The sequence below is a fragment of the Siphateles boraxobius genome, unplaced genomic scaffold (genome assembly GCF_051911475.1).
Source record: "Siphateles boraxobius isolate OS27281-9 unplaced genomic scaffold, OSU_SipBor_1 121, whole genome shotgun sequence".
NCBI classification, from domain to species: domain Eukaryota; kingdom Metazoa; phylum Chordata; class Actinopteri; order Cypriniformes; family Leuciscidae; genus Siphateles; species Siphateles boraxobius.
Window position 1 is genome coordinate 392,501 of NW_027508724.1, and position 17,500 is coordinate 410,000.

The 17,500-nt window shown below is 37.8% G+C and overlaps 1 protein-coding gene across 1 annotated transcript in view; it reads left to right on the forward strand.

Annotated features, from left to right (window-relative positions):
- The window catches only part of snx25 (sorting nexin 25), a 69,469-nt gene that overhangs the window by 43,103 nt on the left and 8,866 nt on the right, over positions 1-17,500 (forward strand). The window contains exons 10-13 of the mRNA XM_077223735.1: positions 4,379-4,543; positions 8,767-8,898; positions 15,725-15,865; positions 16,009-16,122. Of these exons, the coding sequence (XP_077079850.1) occupies positions 4,379-4,543; positions 8,767-8,898; positions 15,725-15,865; positions 16,009-16,122 (552 nt within the window). The remainder of the gene's footprint in view (positions 1-4,378; positions 4,544-8,766; positions 8,899-15,724; positions 15,866-16,008; positions 16,123-17,500) is intronic.

A 17,500-nucleotide genomic window follows, 5' to 3' on the forward strand; every position in this document is an offset into this window, starting at 1 on the left:
AATTGTACCACTAATTTTGTTTTGGATAGGAATGGGCAAGAACCTCACTTACAGTCTGCTAATATGCTTCTAAAGATAACTCAAGAACTAGAACTGAATGATGTGTGGAGAAATAAGAACAAATTAACGAAACAATACACATGGGTTAAAATTTTAGATTCTAGAAGGGAATTTTAGAAGGGAGCAAGACTGGATAGAATATATGTGAATAAATCAGACAATAATAGAGTCATGAATGTTGCTATATCCCCTTGTGGGTTTTCTGATCATCATATAGTGACTATGGATTTTAGTACGAAAAGTGTGTCACATCCAAGATCTTATTGGCATTTTAATGTCAAACTGGTACAGGATAAGTTATTTTGTGAAAAATTTCAATGTTTTTGGGAGAGTTGGACACTAGAAAAAGAACGTTTTGAAAATGTAATTCAATGGTGGGAGGTAGGAAAAGTCCAAATCAAGATTTTTTGTCAGCAGTTTTCTTGTAATAATACTGTGATTGTAAAGAGAAATATTGAATGTTTGGAGAAAGATATTAATGAAATGGAAAATGTAATTGATTTGAATGTTTCGGGTATGACTGAGGATTTAAAGAAAAAGAGATTGGAGTTAAAAACACTGTTAGAGGAAAGAGCAAAAGGTGCCTTAATCCGAGCCAGGATATCTTCCATTAAGGAAATGGATGCTCCAACAAAGTTCTTTTTTAACTTGGAGCATAAAGTAGTCAAACAAAAAAATATGCTTTACCTTCGGAAGGAAAATGGCACATTAACTTCAAACCCTATTGAAATGAGAAAAATCGCAGTGGACTTTTATGCTGAACTTTTTGGGCCCAAAGATTGTGATCCTGAGAGTATGGATCAGTTATTAAAAGGACTGCCTAATTTAAAACCTGAGGACAGAAAAACATTGGACAAATTGATTACATATGAGGAACTTTCAGAGGCTGTAAAGCAACTGTCCACAGGACGTGCCCCGGGAGTAGATGGTCTGCCTGCTGAGTTTTATAAATCTTTTTGGAATATTTTAGGAGAGGACTTTTACATTGTAATTGGTGAATGTTTTAAAAAAGGTATTTTACCTAGCAGTTGTCAAAGAGCAGTACTATCACTTCTGCCTAAAACTGGTGATTTAGGGCTGTTGAAGAATTGGCGCCCTGTATCTTTAATGTGCCAAGACTACAAAATATTGTCTAAATGTTTAGCGAATAGATTAAAAAAGTTTTTGAGTATTATTGTGAGGAATGAGCAAACGTATTGTGTTCCAGGACGTACAATAATGGATAATCTATTTCTAATAAGAGATGTAATGGATCTTTCTATGAGTGATGATTTTAATATTGGGTTCTTATCAATTGATCAAGAAAAAGCATTTGATCGTGTGGGTCATGATTACCTTTTAAATGTGTTGAAAGCATTTGGGTTTGGGGAAACATTCGTTTCTTGGATTCAGTTACTGTACAGAGGGGCCTCAGTAATGCTTAAGGTTGGAGGGGGACTGAGTTGTCCAATACCTGTTAAGAGGGGAATTAGGCAGGGTTGTCCAATTTCTGGACAACTCTATAGCTTAGTTATTGAGCCTCTGCTAATTAAGCTGAAAAATAATTTGAAAGGTTTTCATATACCAGGGGATTTTAATGGGTCAAGTGTCTCTGTTTCAGCTTACGCTGATGATGTAACCGTGTTTATTACTGGACAAGAGGATGTTCAGATACTGTCTAGAAGTCTAACTTTATATGAGAGAGCCTCTTCATCAAAGGTAAATTGGGCAAAGAGTGAGGGTTTTGTTGTGGGTCCCTGGAGAAATGTGGGTCCCTAACCCTAACCCTAACCCTAACCCCAGGAGGTCCCTGGGCCTCCTAAGCTTCCAGGGGGTTTACAATGGAATACAGAAGGAATAAAAGTTCTTGGAGTATTTCTGGGTAAAGAAAATTATAGACAAAAAAACTGGGAGGGAATGCTGGAGAAGGTGTCAGCCAAGTTGTCTAGATGGAAATGGCTATTACCTGAACTATCCTACAGGGGTAGAGTCTTGGTTACAAATAACCTGGCCGCCTCCATGCTATGGCACAGACTAAATGTGCTGGATCCTCCAAATGAACTGATAAAAGTTATACAGAAGAAATTTGTAGATTTTTTTTGGTCAGGGCAACACTGGGTTCCTGGATCTGCATTATATCTGCCTTTACAAGAAGGAGGACAAGCTCTGATAGACATCAGAAGCAGGATTATGACTTTTAGATTGCAAACAGCACAAAGAATATTATATGAAGAGGATCTGGGGTGGATTCGTGTTGCTTGTGCTATTTTAAGGACAGTATCTGGTCTTGGTTATGAGAAACAATTGTTTTTACTGAGACTTAAAGAACTGGACTTAAGTAATTTAACCCCGTTTTATCAGTCAATGCTGAAAGCTTGGCTTGATAACTTCAATGTCAACAGACATTTTTCAGAACCAAAGGAGTGGATTATGGGAGAGCCATTGTTTTATAATCCACTGATACAAACCAGAACTCTGTCATCAGGAAGCTTGATAGACTGCCTGGCGGGAGCTGGAGTCAAGAGGATAGGAGATCTGAGAGACCTTAAAGGATGGAAAACGGCTGCAGCTCTACAGTGTGAGACGGGTGTCAGATCTCTGCGTCTTCTGCAGCAGGTGTTGGAGGAGGTGCCGAGAGCATTGCCTGGGGTCTGCAGGGAAGCACTGGAAACTCAACCAGCTCAAGATTGGAGGAGAAGATATCAGTTCCCATCTATCAGTGTATCTGCAGCAGCAAAGGAAAATTATGAAGATGCTGACACAATATTAACTTTTAAGACCCCGGAGATGGGACAGTTTCGTGAAACAAGTAAAAAAGCGATCTACTTTACTTGTGTTAAAGTTGCCCATCAGACTGTTAAAACGAGTACGAGCAGGGAGGTGGACAGAAGTGTTTGGACCAGACTTTAAAGGATCCTGGAGGTCTCTGTACAAGCCTCCCATTGAGAAGCGTACAGCAGACCTCCAGTGGAGACTTCTTCATGGTGCTATGGCTACAAACAGACACGTGGCACACCTGAATCCAGCAGTGGGTAAAGAATGTCCTTTTTGTGGTATTGAAGAGACAATTGACCACTTATTTATTTTTTGTGTAAGGTTAGGTAGTCTTTTTATTGTTCTAAAAAATTTGTTTGAAGGTTTTGGTGAAGATTTTTCCAATCAGTGTTTTATAAGTGGTTCCAAATATACATATCATGAGAGAAGAAAAATATGCATATTAAATTTTCTGTTGGGTATGGCCAAAATGGCAATTTGGAAGACCCGGAAAAATAAGTTATTGGGTATAGGTACAGTAGATGCAGAAAATGCTTTTAAAGGCATGGTGGCTGCTAGAATTAAAATTGAATACACATTTTAATTTGGTTAATGATATTCAAAGGTTCTCTGAAATATGGTCTGTGGAAGGAGTTTTGTGTGAGGTTTTGGATGATATGTTGGTTTTAACATTTTAAAGGTGTTTGAAGTATAAATGCTATATGTGTATATTGTATATTTATTTATGTGAATTTTTGGATTATATGATCAGATAAGGAATATGGTTTCTGGAAAAAGTTAAATGTTCTAATAAAGTCGTGTTAAGCCTCTCTCTCTCTCCCTCTCTCTCTCTTTCTCTATCTATCTCTCTCTCACTCTCTATCTCTCACTCACTCTCTCTCTCTCTCTCCCTCTCTCTCTCTCTCTCTCTCTCTCTCTCTCTCTTTCTCTATCTATCTCTCTCTCTCTCTCTCTCTCTCTCCCTCTCTCTCTCTATCTATCTATCTATCTATCTATCTATCTATCTATCTATCTATCTATCTATCTATCTCTCTCTCTCTCTCTCTCTCTCTCTCTCTCTCTCTCTCTCTCTCTCTCTCTCTCTCTCTCTCTCTCTCTCTCTCTCTCTCTCTCTCTCTCTCTATCTCTCTCTCTCTCTCTCTCTCTCTCTCTCTCTCGTTTGCGCCTTGTCAAGTGCACCAGTCATTATATTCTACATCACTCACCGATCAAAAAAGGCTTTGGCGGGACACAAATTTGCTTTGGTGACCGCCAAAACGATGGCGGACGATCTGACGGGTTTTAGAAGATTAAATACAACCCGATTTCACGCATGGCCCGTGACGCTTGCGTCTGCTTGTGTCCACTGTTTAGACTATGAAAGGGAGCGCGTCGCTCGAGTCACTCGCGTTGCTTGCTCGCGTTTCTCGCGTTGACTATGTAACGTTGACTAATTTGAAAACGTGTAAACTTGAAAACGTGTAAAAAGGCTGGCGGCGTTTGAATATATATGAATACATGTATATTTCGTGAGTCTGGCTTCTACATGTGAACAGTCAGTCCTGATTTATTTGTGTGTGTTTAGTGTCACGTGATGGAAGGAGTGGACGTGGCCCTGGATGAAGGCAGTCGAGGCATCAACGAACAGGCCAGTTACGCTGTCACGAAACTACACCAGCTGTACGAGAGGCTGGAGTACAAACGCCAGGCGCTCGGCTCCATCCAGAACGCTCCCCGACCTGATAAAAAGGTGATCCAGTCATGGGAAATACTGCACTTTTATTTGAAACAAGGGTTTGAAATTAACGTTTTCACTCGCCGGCCAATTTGGCGACAGAATTTAAACTTAAAAACTTAACTTGGCCGGTAACTTAAAAAAAAAAAATTACCAGCCATTTACAACTTCTACTAGCCCAAAAAAAAGAGAAAAAAAGAAAAGAAATAAACACTATATAAAAGCTATATATATATATATATATATAAAATTATATTTTCGCCCAAAATGTGTTTTAGGTGGACAGATCAATACAGTACAATGAACGTCAAAAAAATGTAGGATGTTGGAAAATTAATGTATTTTTAATGATGTAACAAATGCTTTTTAATCTTCACTAAACACGCGCGCCATTATTTGTTGTGTAGTGACGTGTGTGTGTTCAAGTAAGCCAGATATGAGCTGATTCTGCCCAATACGCTGTATTTAATATATCATGATGACTCACGAGTATTTGTGCTAAATCTGCGCAGATTTTATTTACACAAACTTTACCAGCAAAGTGAGTAAACATGAGTAACTCTTCAAACTGGCTCGTGATTTTACAGCGTTACCGCCACAGATGATTTTTACCCGCATTTGAAACAATAATAAATAGTAGATTCAGACTCATTTATTGTGCATCGGACTGCTTACACGTCTGTGATTGGCCAATGCATCCATCATGTGATCAAGTGGAGAGCGGTAATGTATATGTTTAATTGTGCACCCTTAATATATGCTTCTTTATCTTTATTATGAATGAGATTTTTTTATTTATTTAAAGACATACAGTTCCAAAGTTTGTGGTGTGTATAATGTTTGAGAAAGAGTCACCAAGGTGCTTTTTTTTATCTAAAATGCAGTAAAAATAGTGAAATATTATTATAATGTAAATCAGCTGTTTTCCATGTGAATATATAGTAAAGTGTAATTTATTCCTGTGATCAAAGCTGAATTTTCAGCATCATTACTCCAGTCTTCAGTGTCACATGATCCTTCAGAAATCACTATAATATGATGATTTGCTGCTCAAGAAACATTTATGATTATTATCAATGTTGAAAACTGTTCATATTTTTGTAGAAACCTTGATATATATTTCTTTTAGGATTCTTTGATGAATAAAAAGTTCAAAAGAACAGCATTTATTTGAAACCGAAATCACTTCTAACATAAATGTTTTAATGTCACTTTTGTTCAATTGAATTAATCTTAGCTGAATAAAAGTATTAACTTCTTAAACTACTTAACGGCAGTGTAGACAGTGTGAAGTTTATTCTTCTTAATGTTTGATAGGCCATTTGTTTTCTATACAAATTAATACCACTTTATTTTTCATATCTCATCCTAATTTTGAGCTATAAAGTACCTTAAATAAATGAGCTAGTTATACAGAATGATATTTTAACATTATATATTTTAATATTGTTAAGATTCTATGTTAATTTTATTTAATATAATATTTTCTGTATTGCCCAATGGATTATTGAGGGTTTAAAACAAGGTAGCAGGAAAAGAGCAGAACCGGTAGCTTGTCTAAAGTACCAACATTTCACAAGCAAAATCAAGATGAAATGTTAAAATTAAAATAACACTACCGTTTTTTCTCTCTCTTACATTGAGTAGTAATGGCTCAAACCAGCTGCGGTCTGAAGATAAACAGCTGAGCCGTCGTGACAGAAATATTGGTGTGAACTTCCTTTGAAAACCACGTACTAAAACTGTAGATGAAACTCGACTGATGAATGTGTCTATGACCTGTTTTCGATCATACTTTTTGTATTAATTTTGGGAGTTTTATTTCACACTAAAATAAATAAATAAAAACTTCAAGCAGTATTTATTAGGGGTGTAACAATATGTCGCAATACAAAAATGCACCAATATGCATCGTGGATAGTTTACCCAAAACTAAAATGGCTGTGTGAGGAAAATAATTAAGGTTTTCAGAGTTTTAGTGTCAGTACTACATTAAACTACTATATATAATGTTGAATATAATGTATAATAATGCAGTGGGGGAATATTTGATAATGTCTGATGTTACCAGTAAAAAGTGGCCGACATTATTTTAAATATATCTAGTCAGTGACAGAGATCAAGCATATTCGTCTACAATAATTCTGTATTTTCAGCTTCAGAATTATGAATATTGTTATTCTGGTGTCTCTATTGTTGATGCTTTGACTTTTCAGCATCAAGTCCAAGACTATTAATTTACACACAATGAAATATGTTAATCTTTTATCATGTCTTGGAGTCTCGCAATAATATTGTACCGTGAGTTCAGTATCGTGACATGAGGGCATCATTACAGCACTTGTATTTATGTATTTTGGGTAGGGCTGGGCGATATGGCCAAAAAATCATATCTCGGTATTTTTTGGTTAAATGGCGATATACGATATACATCTCGGTACTTTCTACGTTTTTCTATTTGGATAAAGAAAATGTATTTATTAAAAAAAAAATGTTATTTCACATCCTGCTCAATGATATCCAAACAATGATATTGAAGGATATGGAAACAAATAGGAATGTAATGTAGGCTATGCAATATATTATGTGCAAAAAGGTGGTTAAAATCACATTACATTCTAGCTTTGTAACATTACGAACTAAAAACAAAAATAATGCTTTTGTTTTTAAAAATGACTCAAGACTAAACTACAAAAGCACAAACTAATTATATTAGCCTGCATTTGATTACCCCATTATAATGGTCACTTTCATAAAAATATACTTGTAGGTTTAAAATTCCACATATGGCACATTTATTGTCTCCAACAACAAATATTTTAGTAATATGTATTTTAGTCAGAATTATTGCGCTACTGTTCTATTGTGCTCGTCTGTTTGGCGCGCATGCGCGCGGCGGCGCTCGTTCACGGAAGCTTGAATTTTAGCGGAGATTCACTTGCAGAAGCTCATCTTCTAACAGTGAAATGGACATATTTGTTTGATTTGTTTGAGCATTTACAGATGGAGAATATACCTGTGAAATGTAAGTTAAGCACTGAGGAAAGCACCACGTCTCTTAACGCATTAAACAGCGCCAGTATTTATCTTTCAGTCACTAACAGTAGGCTATCTGTCCGAGCATCTGACAGGGCAAGCTGCTTTAAACTTGTTAACTATCTTACCAGTTATTTTGAAGCGCTTAAAGGTGCAGTGTGTGACTTTTAGCGACATCTAGCGGTTCGGTTGCGAGTTTACACTGAGGGCTCAGCCCACTGCTCACCCCTCCCTTTCGAAGAAGCTACGGTGGCTAAAACGGGACAAACATCGTCGTCTGAGACGGCAGAGAATAGCCAGAGTAAACCAAGTTTCTGTACCACAGTCCATTATAAACCACATCATGGATAACGTTTACAAAGCCATAGTCAGGTGAGGATCAAGGGTCTTAATACGTAATATAATAATAGTAATCAGCTGATTGTCTCACGAACGTAACCAGCACATTTCTCCACACATAGCAAACCCATAATACAGCAAGGGAGAAGAACTAAGTTACATGAAACAATCCAACTACATATTTACACCACTGACAAGGGAAAACTCACTACTCACGGTGTTTATGGCTAGCTTCTAGCTTTCTGCGGCTTCTCTTTCAAGGTAATGACGAAACGCGCTCTGTAACGCTGTTTGTTCGCTAACGGCTACGGTAGAAACATGACGTCACAATATGTCGACCTTCATAGAAGGGGATTCCCGCGGTTATGTAGATATAAATGCCTCATTCTAAGGTAATAAAAACATTACGGTTTATTAAGTAAGTTCTTTATACACCACTGACAACATAGTTATGGATGTCATATTGCATTTCTGTTAATAGATACCAAAATTTTTTACACATTGCACCTTTAATAAGCTTGTTACAGTATTTATTCATCCGTGTTAATGTTTTAGTTAATAAAAATACATCTGTTCTTTGTTTGTTCATGTTAGTTCACAGTGCATTAACTAATGTTAAGAAATACAACATATTAGTAAATGTTAATGAAGATTAATAAATGCTGTTCATTCTGATATCATGTTAACTAAGGAAGTTAGCTAATGTTGACTAATGAAACCTATTGTAAAGTGTAACCCTTTTGTCCCTGGTATCGACTACTGGAGTTCATTGCGGTTTGATTGGATGCATTAGATGATTTCTCTGTCACATGATCTCGGGTCAGTCATCTGCTCAACAACTCATCTACATGTGTGTGTTGTAGATCGTGTCTCTGCTGAAGGAGGAGATCTGCACGATGGAGAAGGAGCACAGTGACCTCACGCTGCACATCTCGCGCACCGACTGCTGGTGTGAGAACCTGGGCGTGTGGAGAGCCGTCGTCAGCAGCGCAGAGGTCAGGGGAACTGAATAAATCTCGTTCATCAGTAAAAGAAAAAAGAAAAAAAGTCAAAAGTTCAGTCAGCAGAAGATCCCGTTCAAGTACAAGTTCAGCTCGTCAGCAGCATCTGTGGCGGGATGGAGATTAGCAGACATTAGATTTGAAAAGCAAAGAAACTAAATCTTAAAAAAAAAAAGAAGTTTGAAATTAGTCTGCATTAATTTGATATAAATGTTCACACATGTGTATATATATACTTTTATGGTACTTTTGACACCTATCTATACACATCAGTAAATTAATACACACACTATAAATATATATATATATATATACATGCATATTTATTATGTATTATATGCATGTGTATATGTGTGTGTGTGAGTGTGTGTGGATATATATATATATATTTATTTATTTATATATATATTTATATATGCATGTATATATATTCATATATTGTGTGTATTAATTTACTTATGTGTATATTTTTAAAACTATGTATTTTAAAAAGAGCTATATAAATAAAGGTGACTATAGATAGGTGTCAAAAGTAAGCAAAGAAGAAAATAATTAAGTCAAAAGTTTGAAAGTCTCTTCTGCTCATCAAGGCTTTACAGCATTTTTATTTGATCAAAAATGCTGTAAAAAGTGAAATATTATTATAATTTAAATGAGCTTTTTTCTATGTGAATATATAGTAAAGTGTAATTTATTCCTGTGATCATTACTCCAGTCTTCAGTGTCACATGATCCTTCAGAAATCACTATAATATGATGATTTTTGATCAAATAAATGCAGGCTTGATGAGCATAAAAGACTTCTCTCGAACATTAAAAATAGTAATGTTTCCAAACCGTGTGTGTGTATATATATATATATATATATATATATATATATATATATATATATATACACCTATCTATACACATTAGTAAATTAATACACACACTATGTTAATACATACACATGCACATATAAATATATATATATATATATATATATATAAATACATGTGTATGTATGTATATGTGCACGTATTTATATTTATATACTGTGTGTATTCATTTACTAATGTGTATAGATAGATAGTACCAGAATTTCACTGGCTGACAAATAGTAATGAGCACTACTTGATTTTTATTTTTAAATTATAAGTAAAAAAACAAAAAGTAGTAAAAAAAACAAAAACACAATCGAGTCACTGCGGTCTGAAGATAAACAGCTGAGCCGTCGTGGCAGAAATATTAGTGTGAACTTCCTTTGAAAACCACTTACTGAAACTGTAGATGAAACTCGACTGATGAATATCTCAGTATATGTAAGATTACTGTGATAGAAACACTTACTAACCTCGTCTATGTAAAGTTTTCACATTTTTTCAGTCATGTCCTCGTTAAACTGGTAAATCTGGTAATCCTGGAAAACCTGGTGACTTTCACACGCTGCATGCAAACATACCAGAGAAGGATGTGATGTCATTTCCAGTAAAGTACAGTTTACTCCAGCAACCGCAGGAATTACAGTGACAGTAACACAAAAGTAGTTCCACTTTAGAAGCAGGATTAAAACACTTTATAAAACGGTTAGTTCCAGTCCTTGATTCTGATTGGTCAATAGATGTTTTATTCACGATTAACACGGCCATGGCCGCTTCACCCAACGGTTCTGTGTATCACTACACAACACCCCTAGCAACCACTCTTAGCAACGTAAACATATGTTTGTTCTCATTGATATTGTTCATTGAAGCTTATAGCGTCGAGTATTGCGAGAGATCGAGTTAGCGAGTGTTCCTGTATTTACAGTAGATTTAGCATCTTCCTTCAGTCAGTCCTGTATTCGTAATAAAAATCTGTTTGAATGTCCACTGCGATATCTTGTCCTTTTAACAGTTCAGGGGTTTTCTGTGTCCTGACACGCTAGTCATTTGTCAGTTGTCTTTCTTCTCCGTGTTCACAACAAGTTTCAGTCCTTTCAATATAAAAGTCTTCTCTACTGACTGACTCACTCATAGAGACAGTCTGTGCCGCCATCTAATGAAGAAATAATGTGTTTAACTTCTGCTGCTGTTCAGGGTCAGGATGGGACTATTTTTTCTAGCGGAAGGAAGGCTTTCAGTCATTTTACGTCATGAAATTTGCACTGATACATATTGTTTGGCTTTAATACAGTTAGGTCCATATATATTTGGACACAAGCACAATTTTTGATTTTTTCAGGTTTTTACCAAAACATATTCAAGCTATAGTTATATAATGCATATAGGCTGATAGTGCACACTCTCAGGTTTAATTTCAGACTAGTTACATCCAAATTTCCAAGAAGGGTTTAGGAATTAGAGCTCTTGAGAGAAGCTACCCCCCCCCCCCCCCCCCCCCCCCCCTTTTCAAGGGACCAAAAGTAATTGGACAATTGAATCACAAGCTGTTTCATGGACAGGTTTGGTCTATTCCTTCATTATTTCTTAAACAGTTAAGCAGATAAAAGGTCTGGAGTTGATTCTAAGTGCGGTACTTGCATTTTGAATCTATTGCTGTGAACCTTCATCATGCTTTCAAAAGAGCTCTCCATGCAAGTCATTAGGCTTCAAAAACAACAAATCCATCCGAGAGAGAGCAGGAACATTAGGAGTGGCCAAATCAACAGTTTGGTACATTCTCAGAAAAAAAAGGCTTGGACGTCCATGGAAGACAACAGTGGTAGATGATCGCTGATCCTCTCCATTGTAAAGAAAATCCTATTCACAACATCCAGCCAAGTGAAGGAGACTTTCCAGGAGGCAGGCGTGACATTGTCAAAGTCTACAATCAAGAGGAGACTTCACGAGAGCAAACACAGAGGGTTCACCACAAGGTGCAAACCATTCATAAGCATCAAGAATAGAAAGGCCAGATTAGACTTTGCCAAAAAACATCTAAAAAAGCCTGACCAGTTCTGGAAAATCATTCTTCGGACGGGTGAAACTAAGATCAACCTGTACCAAAATGACGGGAAGAAAAAAGTATGGAGAAGGCTTGGAACAGCTCATGATCCCAAGCATATACGTCATCTGTAAACCATGGTGGAGGCAGTGTGATGGCATCCAGTGACACTGGACCACTGGTGTTTATTGATGATGTGACAGAAGCAGCCGGATGGATTCTGAAGTCTATAGGAATATACCGTCTGCCCAGATTTAGCCGAATGCAGCAAAGTTGATTGGACGGCGCTTCACAGTAGATGGACAATGATCCAAAACACACTGCAAAAGCAACCCAGGAGTTTTTTTTTTTTTTAAGGAAAAGAAGTGGAATATTCTGCAGTGGCCAAGTCCATCACCTGACCTCAACCCGATCGGGCATACATTTCACTTGCTGAAGGCAAAACTAAAGGCAGAAAGACCCACGGACAAACGACAGCTGAAGACAGCTGCAGTTACGGCCTGGCAGAACATCACGAAGCAGGAAACCCAGTCTCTGGTGATGTCCATGGGCTCCAGAATTCAGGCAGTCATTGCCTGCAAAGGATTCTCAACCAAATATTAAAAATTAACATTTTATTTATGATTATATGAATTTGTCCAATTACATTTGAGCCCCTGAAAATGGGGGGACTGTGTATAAAAATGGTTGCAGTTCCTAAAATATTTACTTTTTTATTTTATTTTTGTTCAACCCCTTGAATTAAAGCTGAAAGTCTGCACTTCAAATTCATCTTGATAGTTTCATATTAATTTTACTCTGCTGGCATACAGAGCCAGAAATATGAAAATTGTGCCTGTGTCCAAATATATATGGACCTAACTGTATTTGTATTGAGTGGTCACCATTTTATAAAAGCAATAAAGAACTCAAGGCTGTATTGCTGAATCGTGAATAAGTCATGGCAGAAGGCACTCGATACAGCACAGCCTCTCGTATCTTATTGCTTACTTACAGATCAAAGCTTTGCTTTCGGAACGTTCTTTTAACACACACAGCAACAGTTACACTGTAACATTCTATCGTCACGGTTACAGTCAGTTGTTACATCCAGTTAAGTGATTGCCATGGCAACATATTAAAACACCTTTTGTTTGATAGTCAGCAGTGTTTTATCCAACATTCTTTTCTTAAAGCAACAGTGATTCATTTCCTGTGTGTTTGACTCTTTTACACACACACACACACCCACACACTGTTTTAATCACTCAGTTTGTTTAATTTCAAAAAACACCACCATCTCAATATAGTCATAGTCCTAAACCGTCTCAATGCTCTCGGAGGAATTCTCCAGATTATTTTGAAGATATATGATCGATCTATGAGAGGAACAAACTCTGCAAATCTTAAAAATAGCATGTCATGCATCATATTTATTCTTTTGTAAATAATAATAATAACAAAGAAAACATCTAACCTGTTCCTCTCTGAGTAGAGCATTTTATTGCTGACCTTTAAAAAGAAGCATTTGTGTCGTTTTTCTTCTCGTGTTTTTAATAAACCGTTGCGGTTCTGTGTCAGTAAACAGAAGACGTGAAGAGCCGTGTCAATAGTTTTTAACGCTCTGATAATTAACAGCATTAGCATATTCCTGCTCAGGAGCGAGTCACTTGTTTATTAGTGATTTATCTGTTAATTGGCTGTAAGATGACACAGTCTCTTCCTGTGGTTTCAGCCGCAGTGAAGCTGTTAATGTTTTCATCCAGCATCAGATCCATCAGTGTGTGGAAGATTTCAGGAGATTCAGTCTTACCAAATTAATGCTTTACACCCAAATATTGTTTTCAAATGTCTGCTAAACCAATACATGTAGAGTTTTAAAATATTTGGTATTTGAGTGAAATTCTCCAATCTCTACACAGTGGCAATCAGAGTAATTGAAAATAATTGAATCATGTTAAAAAGACATTAAGCTTAGAGTTGCTTTTTATGAAGTGGTACAATGTTATATAAAAGATATAACTTTTAAAAATAAGCATATATATATATACCCATCCACTCATCCATCCATCCATCCACTCATCTACCCATCCACTCATCCATCCTAATCCACTCATCCATCCATCCACTCATCCATCCATCCATCCTAATCCACTCATCCATCCATCCACTCATCTACCCATCCACTCATCCATCCTAATCCACTCATCCACCCATCCACTCATCCATCCATCCATCCTAATCCACTCATCCATCCATCCACTCATCTACCCATCCACTCATCCATCCTAATCCACTCATCCATCCATCCACTCATCCATCCATCCATCCTAATCCACTCATCCATCCATCCACTCATCTACCCATCCACTCATCCATCCTAATCCACTCATCCACCCATCCACTCATCCATCCATCCATCCTAATCCACTCATCCATCCATCCACTCATCTACCCATCCACTCATCCATCCATCCACTCATCCATCCATCCACTCATCCATCCATCCATCCTAATCCACTCATCCATCCATCCACTCATCTACCCATCCACTCATCCATCCATCCACTCATCCATCCATCCACTCATCATCCTAATCCACTCATCCACTCATCCATCCATCCATCCTAATCCACTCATCCATCCATCCATCCTAATCCACTCATCCATCCATCCACTCATCTACCCATCCACTCATCCATCCTAATCCACTCATCCACCCATCCACTCATCCATCCATCCATCCTAATCCACTCATCCATCCATCCACTCATCTACCCATCCACTCATCCATCCTAATCCACTCATCCACCCATCCACTCATCCATCCATCCATCCTAATCCACTCATCCATCCATCCACTCATCTACCCATCCACTCATCCATCCTAATCCACTCATCCACCCATCCATCCACTCATCATCCTAATCCACTCATCCACCCATCCATCCACTCATCATCCTAATCCACTCATCCACCCATCCACCCATCCATCCACTCATCATCCTAATCCACTCATCCACCCATCCACTCATCCATCCATCCATCCTAATCCACTCATCCATCCATCCACTCATCTACCCATCCACTCATCCATCCTAATCCACTCATCCACCCATCCACTCATCCATCCATCCATCCTAATCCACTCATCCATCCATCCACTCATCTACCCATCCACTCATCCATCCTAATCCACTCATCCACCCATCCATCCACTCATCATCCTAATCCACTCATCCACCCATCCATCCACTCATCATCCTAATCCACTCATCCACCCATCCACCCATCCATCCACTCATCATCCTAATCCACTCATCCACCCATCCATCCACTCATCATCCACCCATCCATCCATCCACTCATCTACCCATCCACTCATCCACCCATCCACCCATCCATCCACCCATCCATCCACTCATCATCCTAATCCACTCATCCACCCATCCACCCATCCATCCACCCATCCATCCACTCATCATCCTAATCCACTCATCCACCCATCCATCCACTCATCATCCACCCATCCATCCACTCATCATCCTAATCCACTCATCCACCCATCCATCCACTCATCATCCTAATCCACTCATCCACCCATCCATCCACTCATCATCCTAATCCACTCATCCACCCATCCACTCATCTACCCATCCACTCATCTACCCATCCACTCATCCATCGTAATCCACTCATCCATCCTTATCCACTCATTTATCCTTATCCACTCATCTACCCATCCACTCATTCATTCTAATCCAACCCATTCACTCATCTACCCATCCATCCTAATCCACCCATCCATCCTAATCCACTCATCCACCCATCTACCATCCATCCTAATCCACCCATCCATCCTAATCCACTCATCCATCCATCCTAATCATCCATCCATCCAGTTGCACAGTTAAACAGCAGTGTGTGTGTCTGTCAGGCCTCAGAGGAGAACGGAGAACAGACGGCGTTTTACTGCGTATCCGTGAGTCTTTCTGAAGACGACGACTGCAAGAACAACCGCTGGAGCGTCACCAGGAAGATCAGCGAGTTTCAGGCTCTGCACAGGAAGTTGACGGAGGTACGCCTGATGATGTCACATCCTGATGGCCCTGTTCCCGTGGCAACGCTGAGACTCATCGTGTTGTCATACAGTATACGTTCTGATGGAGATTATGCGTGACCGAACACAAAACACAGACCGATGCTTTCTTTCTTTCGCAGTGTTTCCCGTCGCTCAAGAAGGTCCAGCTTCCCTCGCTCAGTAAACTGCCCTTCAAATCCATCGACCAAAAATTCCTCGACAAATCCAAAAATCAACTCAACACGTTTTTACAGGTGAGTGTGTCACTGTAGCCAGACTGAAGACTTTTGGCATGAAATAATTGTCTGTAGAGTTTCTGATCTGTTGTTTCCTCTAGAGTTTCATATCCACAGTATTCCTGCAGCCCATGACGTTTTGCACGAATTATGGGTGTGACTTCCGTTAAGCTGTAAACAATCAGTGAAAGACTCGCTCTATGAACGCAATAGGTTAAAAAAGTGTCACAATGAGATGACATTAATCTACTCACCCTTCAACCATCGAACATTAAAAGGAAATTTAAAAGTGTAAAAGCATCAACAAGGTACTTTCAACAGACCAAATAACCCTAAAAGCGCAAGTCTTTGGTTAAATATCACTAAAACTATCCCTAATATATGTATGGAACTTATGTTGCCTTAATCAAAAATGTTCATTAGCATTACGTGATACTATTTCAAAGTAATTTCCGTCATTTTGACAGATTATAAATTGCATTTACCTGTGAAAACAAACCTGGAAAGAGACGTGAGGATTTGAGAAGAATAACGAGAGATTTTTCACGCATTTCCAGTGAATTATTAATGGAATATATCGTAAATAAAATTCGGGAGAACAGACCACAAATGTGCAGTAGCCTACTTTTACTAAACTTTTACAGCGGATTGCAAAGGGAAAAAAGAAAATAATTACGAGGAAAAGAAAGCAGCGACTGAAAAGAGCTCTTGCCGTAGATATTCTTGTTATAACATGTTACGTTAAAATACCAAGTGTTATGTTATTCTCATGATGTCTGACAATAAATCATGAAGGAAAATTGACAGCTCATCCAGTCGAACTGACGGATCAGCTTTATTTTATAAGGCTACCTTATAATTTGAAATGATTCGTTTCAGTCTTTTTGAATGGAAGTTCCCCAAACCGGAAGTGCCGCCCATATTTCGAAACGCAGAAAACTCATCAGGAATAAAGTGGACAAAAGCTCAACAGAATCTCAAACTGAGCCATAAGACTCTCCATAGGGTTCAATTCAACTACTGAAACTAAAAGTATTCTCATTTTACACCTGAATCATGAGAGACTTTGTAAATAGTAACTGACTTGCTTTTGATTTTTTAGTCCATATATTTTTTTTCTGTCATCCCACAAAATTGTTTTCCAAAATGTTTTCAAACATATTTTACCAAGTGGAAACTTTAAAACTAATGTTTGAGCTTTCTTAATTTTACCAGAACAAAATGTGCAATTTCTTTAAAAAAAGCCAAAATATGTGATATTTTTAAACATTTGTTTAACATTATTTTTAATGACCTTTATGATTTTTAAAAAAATGGTTTTCATGTAAATATTAATAACATTTTGAAACAAAATTACTTACTGCTTCATCATAAATAAAATATTGTGCCAAACTCT